At 36.8% G+C, this 19,104-nt stretch overlaps 1 protein-coding gene across 1 annotated transcript in view; it reads right to left on the bottom strand.

Annotated features, from left to right (window-relative positions):
• Positions 1-7,746: 7,746 nt before the first annotated feature.
• Positions 7,747-19,104, bottom strand: part of KNL1 (kinetochore scaffold 1) — a 54,596-nt gene continuing 43,238 nt past the window's right edge. Inside the window, exons 17-25 of the mRNA XM_052647049.1 lie at positions 15,383-15,460; positions 15,182-15,221; positions 13,841-13,942; positions 13,288-13,388; positions 10,509-10,577; positions 9,722-9,831; positions 9,395-9,513; positions 8,589-8,711; positions 7,747-7,846 (exon numbers count right to left, since the gene is read on the bottom strand). Of these exons, the coding sequence (XP_052503009.1) occupies positions 7,747-7,846; positions 8,589-8,711; positions 9,395-9,513; positions 9,722-9,831; positions 10,509-10,577; positions 13,288-13,388; positions 13,841-13,942; positions 15,182-15,221; positions 15,383-15,460 (842 nt within the window). The remainder of the gene's footprint in view (positions 7,847-8,588; positions 8,712-9,394; positions 9,514-9,721; positions 9,832-10,508; positions 10,578-13,287; positions 13,389-13,840; positions 13,943-15,181; positions 15,222-15,382; positions 15,461-19,104) is intronic.

Raw genomic sequence — 19,104 nt, 5'->3', positions numbered from 1 at the left:
CTTCTCCCGCCTTCAATCTTTCCCAGGATCAGGGTCTTTCCCAATGAGTCAATTCTTTGCCTCAGGTGGCCAAATATTGGAGTTTCAGCTTCAGCATCAGTCCTTCCGATGAATATACAGGACTGATTTCTTTTAGGATGGACTGGTTAGATCTCCTTGCAGTCCAAGGGACTCTCAAGAGTCTTCTCCAACACCACAGTTCAAAAGCATCAATTCTTCCGCACTCAGCTTTCTTTATGGTCCAACTCTCACATCCATACGTGACTGCTGGAAAAACCATAGCTTTGACTAGATGGACCTTTGTTGGCAAAGTAATGCCTCTGTTTTTAATGTGCTATCTAGGTTTGTCAAAGCTTTTCTTCCAAAGAGCAAGTGTCTTTTAATTTCATGGCTGCAATCACCATCTGCAGTGATTTTGGAGGCCAAGAAAATAAAGTTTGTCAGTTTCCATTGTTTCCCCATCTATTTGCCATGAAGTGATGGGACCATCACTTAAGATGCCATGATCTTAAGTTTTTGAATGTTGAGTTTTAAGCCAGCTTTTCCACTCTCCTATTTCACCTTCATCAAGAGGCTCTTTAGTTCCTCTTTGCTTTCTGCCCATAAGGGTGGTGTCATCTGCACATCTGAGATTATTGGTATTTCTCCAAGCAATCTTGACTCCAGCTTGTGCTTCATCCAGCCTGGCATTTTGCATGATGTACTCTGTATGTAAATACATTCATTTCACATGCTAGCAAAGTAATACTCAAAATTCTCCAAGCTAAGTTTCAATAGTATGTGAACCGAGAACTAGGTTTCAACAGTACATGAACATCTTGAACTTCCAGATGTTCAAGCTGGATTAGAGAAGGCAGAGGAATCAGAGATCAAATTGCAAACATCCACTGTATCAGAGAAAAAGCTAGGGAATTCCAGAAAAACATCTACTTCTGTTTCATCGACTATGTTAAAAGTCTTTGTGTGGATCACAACAAACTGTGGAAAATTCTTGAAGAGATGGGATTACCAGATCACCTTATTTGCCTCCTGAGATACCTTTATGCAGGTTAGGAAGCAAGTTAGAACCAGACACGGAACAATGAATATGTTCCAAATCTGGAAAGGAGCACGTCAAGGCTCTATATTTTCACCCTGCCCATCCCTGGGATTCTCTAGGCAAGAATACTGGAGTGGGTTGCCACTTCCTTCTCCAATGCATGAAAGTGAAGAGTGAAAGTGAAGTCGCTCAGTCGTGTCTGACTCCTAGCGACCCCATGGACTCCAGCCTACCAGGCTCCTCCGTCCATGGGATTTTCCAGGCAAGAGTACTGGAGTGGATTGCCATTGCCTTCTCTGAAAACGAAATTATTAAACTATAATAATTAAAATGTGCTTGTACACAAAAGTAGGTCAATGGCACAGACTAGTTATCCCAGTGCTGTTATTCCCTATTGCTGCTGGTAACAAATTACCACAAATTTAGTGGCTTAAAACAACAGAGATGCATTGTCTTACAATTCTAGAAGTCAGAATTCCTAAATTCTGGGTCTCAGTGAACTAAAATCAAGGTGTTGGCAGGACTGTGTTCCTTCTGGAGGTCCTAGAAGAGAGTCTGTTTCCTTGCCTTTTCCAATTTTCAGAGGGATTTGCCCTCTCTGGTTTGAGGTCCCTTCCTCCATCTTCAAAGCCAACAATCATTCTGATCTCAGCTTCCATCATCACATCTCCTTCTCTGACTCTTGACATCCTGATTCCCTCTTATAAGGACCCTTGTGATTACACTGGACCCACCCAGCTAATGCAGGATAGTTCCACATGTCAAGATGTTTCAGAACATTTGCAAAATCCCTACTGTGATATAAGGTTACATTCATAGGTTTCAGGAATTAAGATGTGGACATCTCTGGGGGGCTTTATTCTGTCTAACATACTCAGCTGTAGATATGAATATATAGAGAAATTTAGTATATGAGAAATATATGAAATTTAGTGTATGAGTATATGAGAAGAGAGAAATTGTGACTCACTGGGAAAAAAAGGGTGTTCATTAAATGGTGCTGAGATAACCACATAGCCATCTGAAAAAAAATAATTTTGATCCTTATCTCATACTCTGTGTTAGGATAATGAATCAAAGATATAAATGTAGTGTTAAACCATAAAAGTTCTAAGAGAAACCATGGGCTTTACAGCAAAAGAAATAAAGGGGGAAGCCAAGGTAGGGACTTTTGACAAAGGGGTATGTGCACCAAACACACATCTTGTTAGGTGACTACTATTCAAAAAGAATAGATATCTTAGTTAACGGTGTTAGTACTTTTCTAAGTACGGGAAGATGCAAGAAACTGGGTTCATAAAATTTTCTCCAGAAAATAACTGAGGGCCAGTTCTGCCAGTTTTGCCAGAGCATGAAATGCCTCATCCTGCTCTTCGCCCTGAATTCCTTTCTAGGATGTACTGTATGTCATCCTACACTGCTAATAACTCAAATCTTATAGAACTGGATGGTGGCCAACATTTTTTCTTTTACAAAACCCTCATTTTGTGTCTTAATTTTGACAAAGATTTGGGAGGCATTTCATGACCAATTTGTCCCACAGCGTTAGGAATACTCATTCCCATGTCAGGCGAGGATTTCATTGATATGCTACTCACTGTGCTATTACTGGACTCGGGCCTATTAATAGTTGCCCAAAGCCTCTGGATTGCCTGTCTTACTTGTATCTTATGGTCCAGGAAATGGCTTACTCCCATACCTACACTATTATAAACATTGATGTTATAGAACTATACATTTGGTCAATCATTTCAAGTCCCCTGAAAAGTGAAAGTGTTAGTCACTCAGTCATGTCCAACTCTTTGCAACTCCATGGGTTGTAGACTGCCAGGCTCCTCTGTCCATGGAATTCTCCAGGCAAGAATACTAGAGTGGGTTGCCACTCCCTTCTCCAGGGGATCTTCCTGTCCCAGGTATCAAACCTGGGTTTCCTGCATTACAGGCAGATTCTTTACTGTCTGAGCCACCAACTATGTATTTGGTCAATCATTTCAAGTCCCCTAGTCATTATTATTTTACTGGAGGCTCAGTCACACATTTTGTAATGTTAAACACACACACACACACACACACACACACAAATGAACTAAACAACCCAGTAATCTTATGAAATAGGCAGAATACAAGTAATATGGCTAGTAACATTAATAGAGTCATTTAGTAGTTAAGAACTTTCTTCCATTAGGTGTTGTCCAGGTCACCTGACCCAGTCTGTTCTGTACCAGTCATACCAGTCATAATCTTTATACATAAGTTCACCAAAGATGTCCACATATACAAGGTAGGTGGTAGTTCATTGAGACTTCTTACAGGACTGAAAAATAATGTTTTTTTCTAAGGACTACATGGCTGGTGCCAGAAGAAAAACTGGTCTCTATGTCTGAACAGGTATTTCTGATGTTGGGGAGGTGTGGTTAAAGCAAAATGCAGGTGCACAATGCACACTAGAGGGAAGGGAGGAGGCCTGAAAGGGCAGTGAAAATTTTTTCTTGTTTTGGCTTAAAATGTTAATTTTATTTCATCATTATATATATATATCTTTAAGATTCTAAATGGCAAAACCCATCATAAATAGTATCAAGTAAACCAACAAATGGGGGAAATTTGGCAACATATATCAAAAAGAGTTCTTTTATAAACACATCCTACAAGTCAATGAGAAAGATAACTCAGAAAAATGGGCAAAGATTATGAACAGACAATTCACAGAAAAGGACATACAAATTGTTCTAAAGCACAGGTAAAGAAGCACAACTTCACACATGAGAGAAATATAAATCAAAACCATACTGAGATAACCATCAAAAAGCTTGGGACACACTGTATTAGCAAGTTTGTGGTACTCAGTCCTAGTAGGATTGATTTGACTATTTTAAAGGGCAGTTTGCTGACATCTATTAAAGTTACAAATGCAACTAGCCTTTGACTTAACAGCTCCATTTCTAGGAAGCTATCCTATAGATAAACACGTATGCAAAATTTCAGCATAATTTACAGTAGCAGAAGATGATAAACAACCTACATGCTTATCAATAGATACAGTACATCCATCCAGTGGTCTACGATTTAACTAAAAGCAAAAATATGTGTTGGAAGTTCTTTATGTTTTGATCTGAACCTATCAAGATATGTCCTTAAGTGAAAAAGGTAAAGTGAAGGACAGTGTGTATTGCTGGGCTATTTGTGTAAAAAAGGAGAGAAGAAATACATATTTACACACTCATACCTACTTGCATACATGTTTACTTTTATACACAGACAGGTTTGGAACAACAGGTAAGAAACAGGTAATATTGGTTGTCTCTAAAAAGGGAAACTGAGTGTCTAGGGGCAGAATTAAAAAGAAATGTTTACTTTCCTTGTGATTTAAGCACAATTTTTAAAAAAGAACACAATACAATTTTTTGTTTTGGAAAATTTTTAAAGGATGGGGAAACATCACCAGAAAGAATTTGGCATAGTCTAGGAAGGAAAGAAATAAAATTTGGCATCAGAAACAGCTGCAGGAAGATATACTTCCTTATGGAACAAAAGCAATTCATCAGTCTTTCCTAGAGCCTCAGTGAAATTTTAGAATTGTACTACCTCTCATGCCTGGCCACCAAGAAAACTTTTTTTTTCTTCTCTCTCCCTTTTTGGCTACACTGTGCAGCATGTGGGATCTTAAGCTTCCTGACTAGGGATAGAATCTGTGCCCTCTGCAATGGGAATGCAGAGCCTTAACCACTGGACCACCAGGGAAGTCCTCAAGCAAACCTCTCTTCATCTCCAATTTTTCATTTTGAAAAAATTGAAGCCTAAAGAAATGTTGAAAGAACAGTGCATTTAAACACCTATGTACATGTTGTTGTATTTGTTTTCTCTCCTTTTTTCTGCATCTCTCACACACATGCATATATGCACATACCCACATATACTTTTAAAAAAACATTTGAGGGTTTCCCTGGTGGCTCATTGGCAGAATCCTCTTGCCAGTGGCGGAGACACGCATTCGATCCCTGATCTGGGAAGATCCCATGTGCCATGGAACAACTAAGCCCATGCACCACAGCTACTGACACTGTGTTCTAGAACCCTGAGCCACAGCTACTGAGCCTATACACTGCAACTACTGAAGCTCAAACGCCCTAGAGCTGCGCTGCACAACAAGAGAAGCCACCACAATGAGAAGCCAATGCACTGCAACTAAAGTAGCCTCCACTTGCTGCAACTAGAGAAAAGCCTGTTCAGCAACGAAAACCCAGCACAGCCAAAAATAAATAAAATTATATATATTAAAAAATCATTTGAAAGTAAACTGCAGACATGTGTTTCCTAATAAGAGCATTCTCCTACATACCATTATCACACAAGAAATTTAACACTGATACAAAACTATTATCTAATATATAGTTTAATATTCAAATTTCCACATCCCCAAAATATCCATTATGAATTTTTTTAATACAAGGTTCAATCAAGGATCAAGCATTGCCTTTCAAAAGTTCTTTAGTCTTCTGTAATCTAGGAGCCTTTCTGTTTTGTCTTGATTTCATGATATTTTAAAAAATTAATAATCAAAAACCTCAATTAAGTAGAGGAAGAAGAACAGAAAAGGGAATTCTCATGGCTGCATTGTTGGCAGAGTCCAACAAAAAGAAGAAAGACTCCTTTTCTGGGAAGGGTTCAGCCAATGAAAAGCCTTTGTTTCCTGTAGCCTCCTAGCTTTTCTTTCCTCTCTGTGTTTTCCTTTCCTTGTAGAGCGGGAAACTGCATGTGACCCACCACGGCTGCAGACCGTGAATTGCAGTTTTCTTCTGATCCTGAATCCATTTCCACTGGAGAAATATCTAGCAGTCTAGACTTTAGGAAACAACATGGATACTTTTGAACAGCTAAGGCAGGTTGTCTAGAACAGGGGTCCTCAACCCCCAGGCCACAGACTGGTATCAGTCTGCAGCATGTTAGGAACTAGGTTGCACAGCAGGAGGTGAGTGGTGGGCAAGCTTCATCTGCTGCTCCCCATAGCTCAAATTACTGCCTGAACCATACCCTTCCCCTGGCCCCTGATCTGTCGAAAAATTTTCTTCCATGAAACTGGTCCCTGGTGCCAAAAAGGTTGGGGACCGCTGGTCTAGGGACTATACTTTGAGAACCACTACATTAATTCTTAAGAAAGGATAGTTTCCTAAGGGACTTCAAAATAGTTTTCTTTTATTGTGCCTTAGAGACAAAGGGATAACTACGGTTGGTACCTGTTTCTTATTAAGGTCCTGACATACTTTAACCTTATCTGAGTTTTCAAATACGTGATTATTTCTAAAGTGAGCTTGCTTAGGCATATCTTCAAGGATATACTGGATACAGGGTAAAAAAACAAAAAAAACTTCATAAAGAGATACCACTTTAAAAATATTTTACATAATAAACTTACTTTAATAATGCAAAAAATAATGTTTCCAATCACTACTGAAGAAACTTCCAAAGAATTTTATAAAAATAACCAATACTTTGAACAAATAGAAAAGCAAATAACTAGATAAATAATACAATTATGTACTCCAAACCCAAGAAAGCAGAGATTATCATTGCAAGCCAAATCATCCTTGGAGCTGGTCATTCCAGGTTGCCAAAATGTATAAAACAAAACTTCTACTTTTTTAGGTTTACAGAAAGAAATAAAACAACTCCAGTAAGAAAAAAAATTTCATGGGAAGTTTCAGGGAAACATATCATATTGATGACCTTAAATTTTTTTCAAGGAGTTTACAGAAACAGGGAACATTTAAATATTGATTTTTATGGCAAATGAGTTTTATGTTGACTTTTGAAGCTTAAAAGACCATTTACTATTTTGACTAGTAGTTCAGGAGTAAAAGCCAATCAAGATGGCAGATAACATTCATGGGACCCATAGAACTTTAACCTGATCCCAAAATATAAACCAAAATATTAATATAAATTAGTTTAAAAATGTAAATATATTTGAGAAATATATAAGGGAAACAAAAATGATCATGATTAGGATTTGACTAAAGATTAGATGAAGTTTTTTCACATTTGTCTATCTTACAGATAATACTGATTATTCAATTATCAATGGACATGCCTATTTTTGTGTATAAGAAAGTGTTTGGCTTCAGAAAACAATACTTAAAAGTTCATTACCATTACCAAAACTTGACAAACCTGTGTTTTGGGTGTGATATTGTTTGAAGCTGTTATTAAATGAAAGAGACTGAGAATCTTGTTATAAGGCATCCTTCAGAAAAATGTTTTGAAACTGCCCAGGTAGAGGGATGTCTCTCTATACATCTCTATGTATTTCTATATACATCTCTTTACTATATCACAAACACAAAAACAGTATTTATATATTTACATATATGTATCAAACCAAAAATTAATTTTTCCCAACAAAATTATATTAGGAAAATACTAATAGACACTATATAAACCTAAAAATCACAGCCCTAGATATGGGGAAATAGCTAATATTTTTGTCTGTGGTGACCTCTCCTTATACTTAAAAGTTAATTCTTAAAGGGCTTGTACTAAAGCAGAGAGCGTAACTTTAGTGGGAGAAATTTCCATCAGAAGAAACTTTACCAGGCTTCTATGACCTAAAGATGAATATTAAACAGTAACTGAAACACTGACATAGTATGAAGTGTACTGTGTTTGACTGTTATAACTGCAGTCCATGATTCTAGTGGTAGAAATGGCTGTCAGTCCTGAAGCAGATCTCGGTAAATTTGTTTGACTACATTCTTTAGGTAGTTGTCTTCCAGTGGCACTTTAGATAGAATGGCAGTGACTTCATCTTGGCTGGAAAGAACAAAAGGCTAATTAATTTTCTGGAAACTTGTCTTCATTTCAATGAAGTTCATATTTTTGAGTAGGATTTCTGAATCTACTAGGAAGCACAAACAGGTATTTCTGGAAATAATTAGATGTCCAATCTGAACTGAGATTCTAAAAATAAGGTCTAAGAACCAATTATGTATGTAATTGTGAGGTATCGTGACTTAGCTGCTTTCTCTGGCAATGAAAATCTAAACTATTGGCGTTTGCTGATGGATTTGGGGTGGGCATATTCTATACTCTATCACCTTGCAATCTGTCAGCAGTGTATACAAAGTCACAACACATACAGTAGAAATGAAGTACTTTTAAGTCTGTTCCACAAACTAATTGAGAAAAGCACGATGACTACATAATTCTTAAAGTGATTACTCTGTTTTTAAGGCCATGAAAGTTGTTCAGATGTGACCTGGGCTAAACTTAAGCAGGATTTTTTTTCTTTTTGATTCCTGTTTCAGGAAGGAGTTACCATAAAATGGAGCAAATATAAAAAAATAGACCAATGGTCTCCAGTATTCACTGGAGATAGCAATGAAGGTCACTGACTTTAAAAGAACAAATTCTTCAAAATGAAATCAGAGCGAGAGGTGACTTCTGGCTTTCACTATGGTCTATCCATTTTCTGACCACTTTGAGAAATCTTTCTAAAGAAAGAACAAAGGTAAAAAAGTAGTTGGGAGCCCTTTCTTGCTTGCTCTTTACTCACCCAATGTTTCCAAGGTGATTTTGAATAGAGAAAGGTAATGGGACTGATGGGTAGTGGGCTGAGAGAGACAAAGTTATCTCAAACTTTGCAAATGCTGCTGAGCTGGAGAATAAAAGCTTCAATCTGTAAAAGACAAGATCCTCAATTAAAAACACAAAACAAAAATGGAATGAAACAAATACATTTTCTTTTTATACTGAAACTATGGTATACATCATTGCTTATCAAATGAACAGAGGGTAAAACATCTGGAACAAAGCATGCTTATTTTGTATTTTCATCATTAGTCATGAAACTATTAATTAAATTATTTTAATAAGTTTTCGACTAACTACTTACCGTCATGGGTTGTGTCCCCTAAAATTCATGTATTAAAGCCCTAACCCCTAGTACATCAGAATGTGACCTAATTTGTAAAGAGGACCATTGCAGAATTAATTAGTTAAGATGAGATCGTTCCAGAGTAGGGTGGGCCCCTAATCTAAAATGACTGGTGTCCTAACAAAGAGGGAACATTTGGACACAGACATACACACAGGAAGAATGTCATGTGAAGATAAAAGAAGCTACTGGGATTACATATTTACAAATAAGGAATGCCAAAAGACTTCCCACAAATCACCAGAAATTAGGAGAGAGGCATGGAATAGATTCTCTTTCATAGCCATCAGAAAGAACTGATCCTGCTGACACTCTGACCTCAGACTTTCAGCCTCCAGAACTGTGAGACTATGAATTTCCATCGTGTAAGCCACCCAGTTTGTAGCACTCTGTCATGGCAGCTCTACAGAAACTAATACACTTACTCAGTATTATTCACATCTATGCTTATTAGGTTATAATTTGGTCCCCATCGCTTTAAAAACTCAATCTCCTCTCCAAGGAGTTTGCAATGGCTCACTACCAGTGAGATTTCTTGAAGCATCTGGGAAAAACAGAAAAAGAAAAGATGGAAGTATAAGAACATTTTAGGGTTTAGTGACTCTTTTATAAAGAATACCCCAAAGTTGAACAGTTTAGTATATCTTAGTATATTTATCATTTCAGGATTCACTATTACATACATAAAATTTCAGTTCTGCTTTCTGGAACAGTTGACGTAATTTCCTTTAAATATTTCTGTGGGAATTTACCTTGGGTACCTGATGCTGTGTTGTGCATGTCTTCTTCCAGGATTCCTGTTGCTCAATGTACTGGAAAATAAGGCTATGAACTAAAATGGAGGAAGTAGGAGCTTTATCCTCTGAGGAAACAAACAAACAAACAAAATCAAAAGCAGGGTATTACTTATCATTCATGTATTTTATATATATATACACATACACACACACTAGAAATATTAACTAGAAATACCTTCAAATAACTAGGTATTTAACTATCATCTCTATTTTATTTTCAAACACATAAATCATCATATATAGTGAACATAAGTCACTGTGATATAAACTCAAGCCTTTATCACATACAGAATAAAATTGAGATAAATGTGTAGGTTTAAATGTAACATAACCCTGAGTTTAAATTCTGGCTTTCCTTACTACCTGAGTGATCCTAAGCATAATACTTATTGCTTCTGAGCTATAGTTCTCTAATTGCAAAATGGAGAATAGTGTTGATGTAAGTAATATACATATCTGATTCAGAGTAAGTACCCATAATGGTAATTTTTAAATTATGGAAATAGCTATTACTCAAGATTTAGTAATAACTTTTTAAAATTTCTTTTAAAGCCCATACAATATTTAGAACAATTCTCAAGCAGTTTTTGGTCTAATACACATTTCTAATTATTATTGTTGTTTATATTTAATTTAGTATGTAAAAGAGTTCTCAAGGAACAATATACACTTATTAAATAATTTAATTAATATTAAATAAATTTCCAAAAGAGTTTTGTTGGATTAAATGTTCTGAACTTACCATCTAACAGAGATTGAAAATTCAGATCAACAATCTTCCTATAAGCCTTGCCCAGGAAAGGGAGACCAACTAGGAAAAACCAGCACAAAAACAGTATTTCTTTTTATCATCTGATTTAAAGCCACATACAACTCAGTACTTTAGAATCCTATTCTTTCTGGGTAGCAGGATTTTTTCATAGACAGTTGAAGCTTTATCCCTGAATCACACTATTCTCTGTGTATGTAAAGTTTCCCCTGAGAACACTGAACTATATTAACTGGCAGGCCTTTAAGGAAATTTAAGGTGTGGGACATTTTTGTAAATTTATCAGGGCCTCCTCCTTTGAACCCTAACTTCTGTGCAAAAATATTCTTTTTAGGAATCATATAAAGAAGACGACTACAACCTCCCTATACCTATTATCTTTGTACAAATACAGTGAAAACAATTTATGCTTTTAGCATCACAGTAATTTTAGCCACTCCAGTATTCTTGCCTGGGAAATCCCATAGACAGGGGAGTCTGGCGGGCTATAGTGAATAGGGTCACATAAGAGTTGGATGTGACTTAGCGACTAAATAACAGCAATGCATTTTAGGTAGCTAGGAGAGCTGATTGTTCTTCCATACACCAGAGTTATCTCTTGTCTCTAAGATTCTGATTCTTTTCACTCTGTTGAATATTATCTATGCGTTAGGCACTGAGGATATGCTAGTGAGACAAACAAACATGATCAACCTATGCTCTAAAGAATTACAGCTCAGGGGGACACACAGATAATTGCACTAGTAAACACACCAAGAACTACAAACTATAATAAGCACAATAAAGAAAACTGCATGAAGCAATGAGAACATATGCCAGGAGGGCAAATAGCAAAGGGAGTGAGTAAAAGAAGAGTCAAGGAAAACTTTCCTGAGAAAGTGATAATTTAGTTGAGCTCTAAAGGACTATTAGTAGACATTTACTTAGTGAAGAGGAGGTGCTATGGTCTGAAAATTCATAGGCTGAAAACCTAATGCCTACTGTGATAGTTGTAGGAGGTGGAACTTGGGAGGTGCTTAGATCATAAAGATGGACCCCTTATGAATGGGATTAGTGCTCTTAAAACAAAGACCTTGAAGAGCTAGCTAGTTATGTGAGGATACAATGAAGAGTCTGCAGCCTGGAAGAGGGCCCTTGCCTGACCATACTGGCACCCATACTTTGAGCTTCCAGCCTCCAGAACTGTGAGAATAAATTTCTGTTGTTTATAAGCTACTCAGTGTATGGTATGTAAAATTTTATAGTTTAAAATTTTCTCTAGTTGCAGCATGCAGGCCTCTCTTGTTGTGGAACATGGGTTCTAGGATGTGCTGGTGGCTCCGTAGTTTTGGTGCATGGACTTAGCTGTCTCAAGGGGTGTGGGATCTTAGTTCCCCAGCCAGGGATTGAACCCATGTCCCTTGCACTGGAAGGCAGATTCTTTACCACTGGACCACCAGGGAAGTCCCAGTTTATGGTATTTTTTAAATGGCAACCCAGAAGGACTAAGACAGGGCAAAAGTTTCCAGGCATAAGAAACATCAGGATGAATGTCCTGAGGTAGGATGGAATATGACTGAGCATGAAAGACCATGATCTTTTAAAGAAGTGAAAGAAATTCACTGTGGCCGATGTGCAGAGAACAGTGTAAGATGAGGAAGGAAAAGGAGGAAAAATTCAATTCATTCAGGGCTTTACAGGTTATAAGCATTCTGATTATCAGTCTAAGAGTAAGCGGTACATGATAAAATTTTCAACAATTACTACAGCTACAGGAAGGAGAAAGAAATAGAGGGGAAAAGAAAAAGTTCCAGAAAGACTACCTATAGTGTTATTGTACAGATTGGAGGTGTCTCTTGGCAGAAGAGACACAAAATAGTAGATGAATGTTAAATCTGAATCAGTTTAAGTCTTACGCATAATTTAGATATGCCAGGTAAAGAAGAAAGAAGTATAGAGTGATTCCTAACTTTTAATTTCGGATCTGAACAGAAGTTGATGGTATTCATTTAGAAAAGGAACTTTTTTTGGAGGGTGGGGGGGCGTTGTTCTACACGATTTACAGGATTTTAGTTTCTCAACCAGGGACTGAACCTGGGGCCACGGTAGTAAAAGCGCAAGTCCTAATCACTGGACAGACAAGGAATTCCCAGGAATGTTTAAGGAGAACTGGGCTTGGAGGCTGAGAAATTATAAAGATTCAAAGTTTCAATTTGGCCATGTTCACCCAGGGCTGGCCATGCTGAAGCTGTTTCAAGAGAAGAGACCTAAAGATACTGACAGGAGATTATAACAAAATAGCTAGGACTCTATTAAGTTACCATCTAGTGATGTTTACCAATTTTGATAAACCTACCAATCAATACAGAGAGAATTTCCAATTAGGTTGTTGGGTTAACTTATGTATATCAAAAACCCAGTCAAGAATCAACATTAGGAGCAAATCCTCCATCACAACAGAGACAGATGGGAAAAAAGAAATCAGAGTAAATAGATATGAAGAGCATGTTGATCCATTTTTCTGGATAGGCAAAATTTCTATTATCTAATGTAGTTCAACAAAGGGCAACTTTCACTAGCTGGTTTTTTACTTTTTATTTAATAAAATAAAATTCTATTATCACTAAATAAAGTGATTGCCTCTTTTAAGATTTTCAGCAGTACTTTCATCATGTCAATACATGTTAATATTGTATTAAAACAAAGTATGAATCTTTAGTAAGTTTAACCATACATTTATCTGCAGAGGAATTATCTTATTCTTGCTACTTACCTACTGGCTCTCCAAAGGTAATGATGAGTTCTATTGTGTCATAAAGAAAGGTGAATACAGCTTGATCATCACTCCACTCAATGACATCCCATTCAGACAAGCTGAATAAAGAGAAAAAACAAAAAAACATTTTTTAAGATAAAAGAAGAGAGTTAAGTTCTTCTACCATCTGAACAGTACCATCAGCAGCTACTGGAGTTTTCTACTGGCTTGGGAGACATTCATTACTCTAATTCCAATACTGTGAATGTACAAACTTATGCTTTTGAAAGAAATAAGAACTGACTCAATTTTGAGTTATTTTTCAGAGAAAAGCCAAGTCTAGGCAATATAAAATATTAAATATCTTAACATTACAAATTTCATAGCTCTCCCACCTTGTATACTTTCGGCTTACTGTTGAGTATATTAATTCTTCTTTTTGAGAATACATTGCATTATAGGTTAAAAACAGTGATACACATTACAAACACATGTCAACTGCACTAGTAGTCTGAGACAACCACAAAGGTACAGGATAAAACACAAATTAATGCTGCCTGTTTTCCCTTACCTCAATTGATCCAGCAACTCTTCAGTTCTCCTTGTTTGTTTTTGCACAAAGTCTAATTGAGCAAGGATCTGCTCTTTCTGTATCTCCAGCTCTAAGAAATTTCTGCAAATCAAACCAGGTATTCACAGAAAGATAACGTCACTGCTAGAGAATTCAGACATCATTAAAATAAAAGTTTATGACAAAAAGCCATGTGCTAAATGGCTCCCCAGTGAGGTGAGTGATGTATATTTTTGCATTTTTAGGTTTTTTTTTAATAAACATTAAACTAGAAGTGTGGGTCTATTACTAAAATTTACATTTTCCCCCCACCCCATCCCACCCCTCTAGGTTGTTACAAAAGACTGAGCTCCCTGTGTTATACAACACTTCCCATTACTGATCTATTTTACATATGGTAATGTATGTTTCAATGCTAGTCTCATAATTCATCCTATCCTCTCCTTCGTCTGCTGCGTCTAAAGTCCGTTCTCTGTGTCTATGTCACTATTTCCGCACTACAAACAGGTTTGTCAGTACCATTTTTCTAGATCCCATATATATTTATTAATATACAGTATTTGTTTTTCTCTTTCTGACTTAATTCACTCTTTCTAACAAGCTCTAGATTCATCCACCTCACTAGAACATGTATCCTTATGGCTGATTCACACTGTTGTATGGCAGAAGCTAACACAATATTGTAAAGCAATTATCCTCCAATTAAAAATAAATTAACAAAAACTAACCTCAAAAAATTTTAATTTTTATTTTGATGTTAAAAATGTAAGCATAATGTAGACCATAAGAATGCCCACCTCAAAAATGAAACATGCCATAATTTTGGTGCATACATTTGGTTTTGTTTAGCTTATTAGAGCTAAACAGAATTTATATTTTGTTAGTCATTTTGCTAGCATCAATTTAATTTTAGCTAAATTATCATCACCTATCAAGTTAATGTTTCCAGTTGGAATTTAACTGGCTTTGTCATTATTTGTATTTGATTTCTTTGAGTCTTATAGTTAGATAAGATCCACAGTATAAGAAACACATACCTCATTTTATATTTATTTACACTTAAGTGTCATATAAAAGCAGTTTAATGCTAGATTTTCTTTAACAGGATCCTGATATTACACAAGCTTGAGAACTACTGCCTTGGATTAATGCTCTGTAAGCAATAAATGCTTAGAAAATACTGCTAAGATGGCCTCCAAGGTCAAGTGCAAAGTGGAGTAGAAGCCCTGGCTCAACCTTTGTCAATATTCATGTTCTCAGTCTTGTCAGTTTCTGGAGGTAGGAAATCACTTAACCATGTGGAAGTTGGCATATTTTCTAACACTCAAACTGAAGGCTCACCTTTGAAGCTTTTCTTCCTCAGTTTTCAGCTGTTCCAGTTCTTTGAAAAGAAAAACAAAAACAAAGTGATCAGAATGTACACATTAAAATACTGGTATAAAAATCATCTGTTTTATTGAAAAGTCTATCTCATTAATCTCATTTAAATAAAAAACTCCGAGGATTTTTTTCCCCATTTACCTCCCTAATTAAATCAGTTACCTTTTTCTGCAGCTCTCACTTCAGAATTCAGTTCTTCAACAGGACTGTCTTTCTGTTCATCCTCCAAATTCTTAGTTTCTAAAATAGACCATGGATTAAAGTAACTCAGTCAAAAATAACTGAACAACCAGAGATGAAAAGAAGAGATGGTCCCAAAATGTCATGTTAAGAATATTTCACAAGCATTTATCTTAACCCACCTTTTCCTTGACAAAAAAGCATTGAGATACAAAAATAATTTTATAAAAAGACTTGTTCTAGTGATAGATGGAAATTTTTTATATATAATTTGCATACATCAAAATTATTGTTAGGCAACCCCATGGACTAAGCAGGAACCATACACATATATAAATGCACACACACATATTTAAATTTATTTCTGATACCTTGGAATCATCCTTAAAAGCCTTCTCTCTCCCCACATCCAAACCAACTTTAGACTTTTACCTCAGATATATTTTCTGAATCTACTTTTTTCCTTCACCACTACCAAGTTCCCTTTATATAAGCTATTGTTCTTTATTAACCACACCATCCAAAAACTGCTTAACTTCTTAATTTACAGCCAATGCTTAACACCCTTCAAATGGCTATTCACTGGTCTCAGAAAAAGTCGAAACTCCTTAAGAGGCCCTCCTTGACCTGGTCCCTAAAGCTGGCATCTCCAGCTTTATCTCAGACTATGTTCCCCTTTGTTCTCTCTTTTCTAGCCACATTTGCCTTATTTCAGATCCTTTTACTTGGTATATTCTTTTCCATAGAAAGGCTCCTGCCTGTGTTATTCATATTGAACAGTCTGCTTTTTCCTCCCTTCTCACTTTAGCCCCGACTTATTCTTCAGACCTTGGCTTAAATGCCACTTCCTCAAAGGGAAGCCTCTCCTGAACTGACAGATTTCTACTTCAGGAGCTTACGGCACCATGGAACCACTCTTCCACAGCAGTTACCATAAAACTATTTAATGCTTATAATCTTTCCTCAATATTGCAAAAGCAAATTGTCAAATCCAAATATATTTGAATGTGATCTCCTATAATTTGAAACTGAAAATAGCATCGAAGCTCTGTATAGTACTGTAAAAAATTAAAGTATGGAAGCCTTTCTTAATGTATGAATGTTTGAATTAAAAGATAGTAATGGGAGAATTGACAAATTAAAAAAAAATATTCCACAAAGGCATAAAGTTTTGTTTTTAATCACTACAGTAGTCTTAGCAGCAAACACTATACAAGGCACATGATAGGTACTTCGTAATTTGCTCAAGGAGTAATGAAGAAAGGAGACAGAAATAGAGAGCCATTCAGTGGCAGCTAGAGAAAGAGTGTGATTGTTGGTACTTTTAAAGGTGAGAAATGAATATATTCAGTGGAGGAGGCAGAGAGCTTGTAAATACAAGAGATAAGGGAAAGTCAGTGTGATAAGATTCCTGAGAAGACAAGAGAGGCTGCAATTCAAAGTTCAGGTGGAGAGATTGATCTTAGGGAAAAGAAAGGAAGGATGAATATATAAAAGTTTGGTTTGTTTTGTAGCAGGAAGTTTAGAAATTTTGGCCTTAATGGCTTCTATTTTTTTTTTATAAGTGAAAAGGCAAGGTAATGAACAAAAGGGTGTGATAGTCTAAGACTATGGACTTCATATATTTATTACCAGTTCAATGGAGAAAATATACACCAGGCACTTTTTCTGTGCAAAGCATAGTGCTAAGAACTTTGAAGGATATGGAGAAAAATAAAAGCTGATCTTTGCCCCCATGGAGCTTACAAATTAGATAGGAAAGTAAACTATATAGAAGTAACTATAATTACAATTAGATATGATAGGTACAATAAAATAGTCATAGCAGCTCAAGAGAGAGAACACTATACCTTGGTAAAAAATATAAGGAGAATGTATTAGGCAAACACAAAGTGGCAGAACTGCATAGAAATGACAAGATTTGGTTGGAATTTAGAATGTGTAAGGGAATAATAGTAAAAATCATGTAAGAAGGGAATATCTGAAAATGATGGTTGAGAATGCTAAATGTCAAGCTCAGGAGTTTGGACTTTATTTTGTAATAAATGGAAACGCAGAAGTTTTTCAGGGTAGTAACATAAAAGAAAAGGTGGCAAGAATTCATGGAAGAACTATACAGAACAGATCTTCATGACTCAGACAACCACGATGGTGTGATCACTCACCTAGAGCCAGACACCCAGAGTCTGAAGTCAAGTGGGCCTAAGGAAGCATCACTACGAACAAAGCTAGTGGAGGTGATGGAATTTCAGGTGAGCTATTTCAAGTCCTAGAAGATGATGCTATGAAAGTGCTGCACTCAATATGCCAGCAAATTTGGAAAACTCAGTAGTGGCCACAGGATTGGAAAAGGTCAGTTTTCATTCTAATCCCAAAGAAAGGCAATGCCACAGAATGTTCAAACTACTGCACAATTGCACTCATCTCACACACTAGCAAAGTAATGCTCAAAATTCTCCAAGTGAGGCTTCAACAGTATGTGAATTGTGAACTTCCAGATGTTCAAGCTGGATTTAGAAAAGGCAGAGGAGCCAGAGATCAAACTGCCAACATCTGCTGGATCATAGAGAAAGAGAGTTCCAAGAAAACATCTACTGCTTTATTGAGTACACCAAAGCCTTTGACTGTGTGGATCACAACAAACTGGAAAATCCTTAAAGAGATGGAAATACCAGACCACCTGACCTGCCTTCTGAGAAATCTGTAGGCAGGTCAAGAAGCAACAGTTAAAACTGGACATGGAACAACAGACTGGCTCCAAATTGAGAAAGAAATACGTCAAGGATGTATATTGTCACCCTATTTATTTAACTTATATGCAGAGTACATTATGCGAAATGCCGGGCTAGATGAAGCACAAGCTGGAATCAAGATTGCCGGGAAAAATATCAATAACCTCAGATATGCATATGATACCACCCTTATGGCAGAAACTGAAGAGGAACTGAGGAGCCTCTTGATGAAAGTAAAAGAGAATAGTGAAAAAGCTGGCTTAGAACTCAACAGTCAGAAAATGAAGATCATGGCATCCAATCCCATCATGGGTCCCATCCAGTCCCATCACCTCATGACAAATAGATGGACAAACAATGGAAACAGTGACAAACTTTATTTTTTGGGGCTCCAAAATCACTGCAGATGATGACTGCAGGCATGAAATTAAAAGATGCTTGCTCCTTGGAAGAAAAGCTAAAACTAACCTAGACGGCATATTTAAAAGCAGAGACATTACTTTGCCAACAAAGATCTGTCTAGTCAAAGCTATGGTTTTTCCAACAGTCACGAATGGATGGGAGAGTTGGACCATAAAGAAAGCTAAGTGCCAAAGAATTGATGTTTCCGAACCATGGTGTTGGAGAAGACTCTTGAGAGTCACTGGGACTGCAAGGAGATCAAACCAGTCCATCCTAAAGGAAATCAGTCCTGAATATTCGCTGGAAGGACTGATGCTGAAACTCCAATACTTTGGCCACCTGATTAGAAGAACTGACACACTGGAAAAGACCATGATGCTGGGAAAGATTGAAGGCAGGAGGAAAAGGGGACAACAGAGGAGATGTTTAGATGGCATCACCAACTCAATGGACACGAATTTGAGCAGGCTCCAGGAGCTGGGGATGGACAGGGAAGCCTGGTGTGCTGCAGTCCCTGGGTCACAAAGAGTTGAACACAACAGTGACTGAACTGTGACAGAACAGTGACAG

This window comes from Budorcas taxicolor, chromosome 10 (genome assembly GCF_023091745.1).
Source record: "Budorcas taxicolor isolate Tak-1 chromosome 10, Takin1.1, whole genome shotgun sequence".
Lineage (NCBI taxonomy): Eukaryota > Metazoa > Chordata > Mammalia > Artiodactyla > Bovidae > Budorcas > Budorcas taxicolor.
The sequence above is the reverse complement of the archived record's forward strand: the minus strand, read 5'-3'. Positions and strand labels throughout refer to the sequence as shown.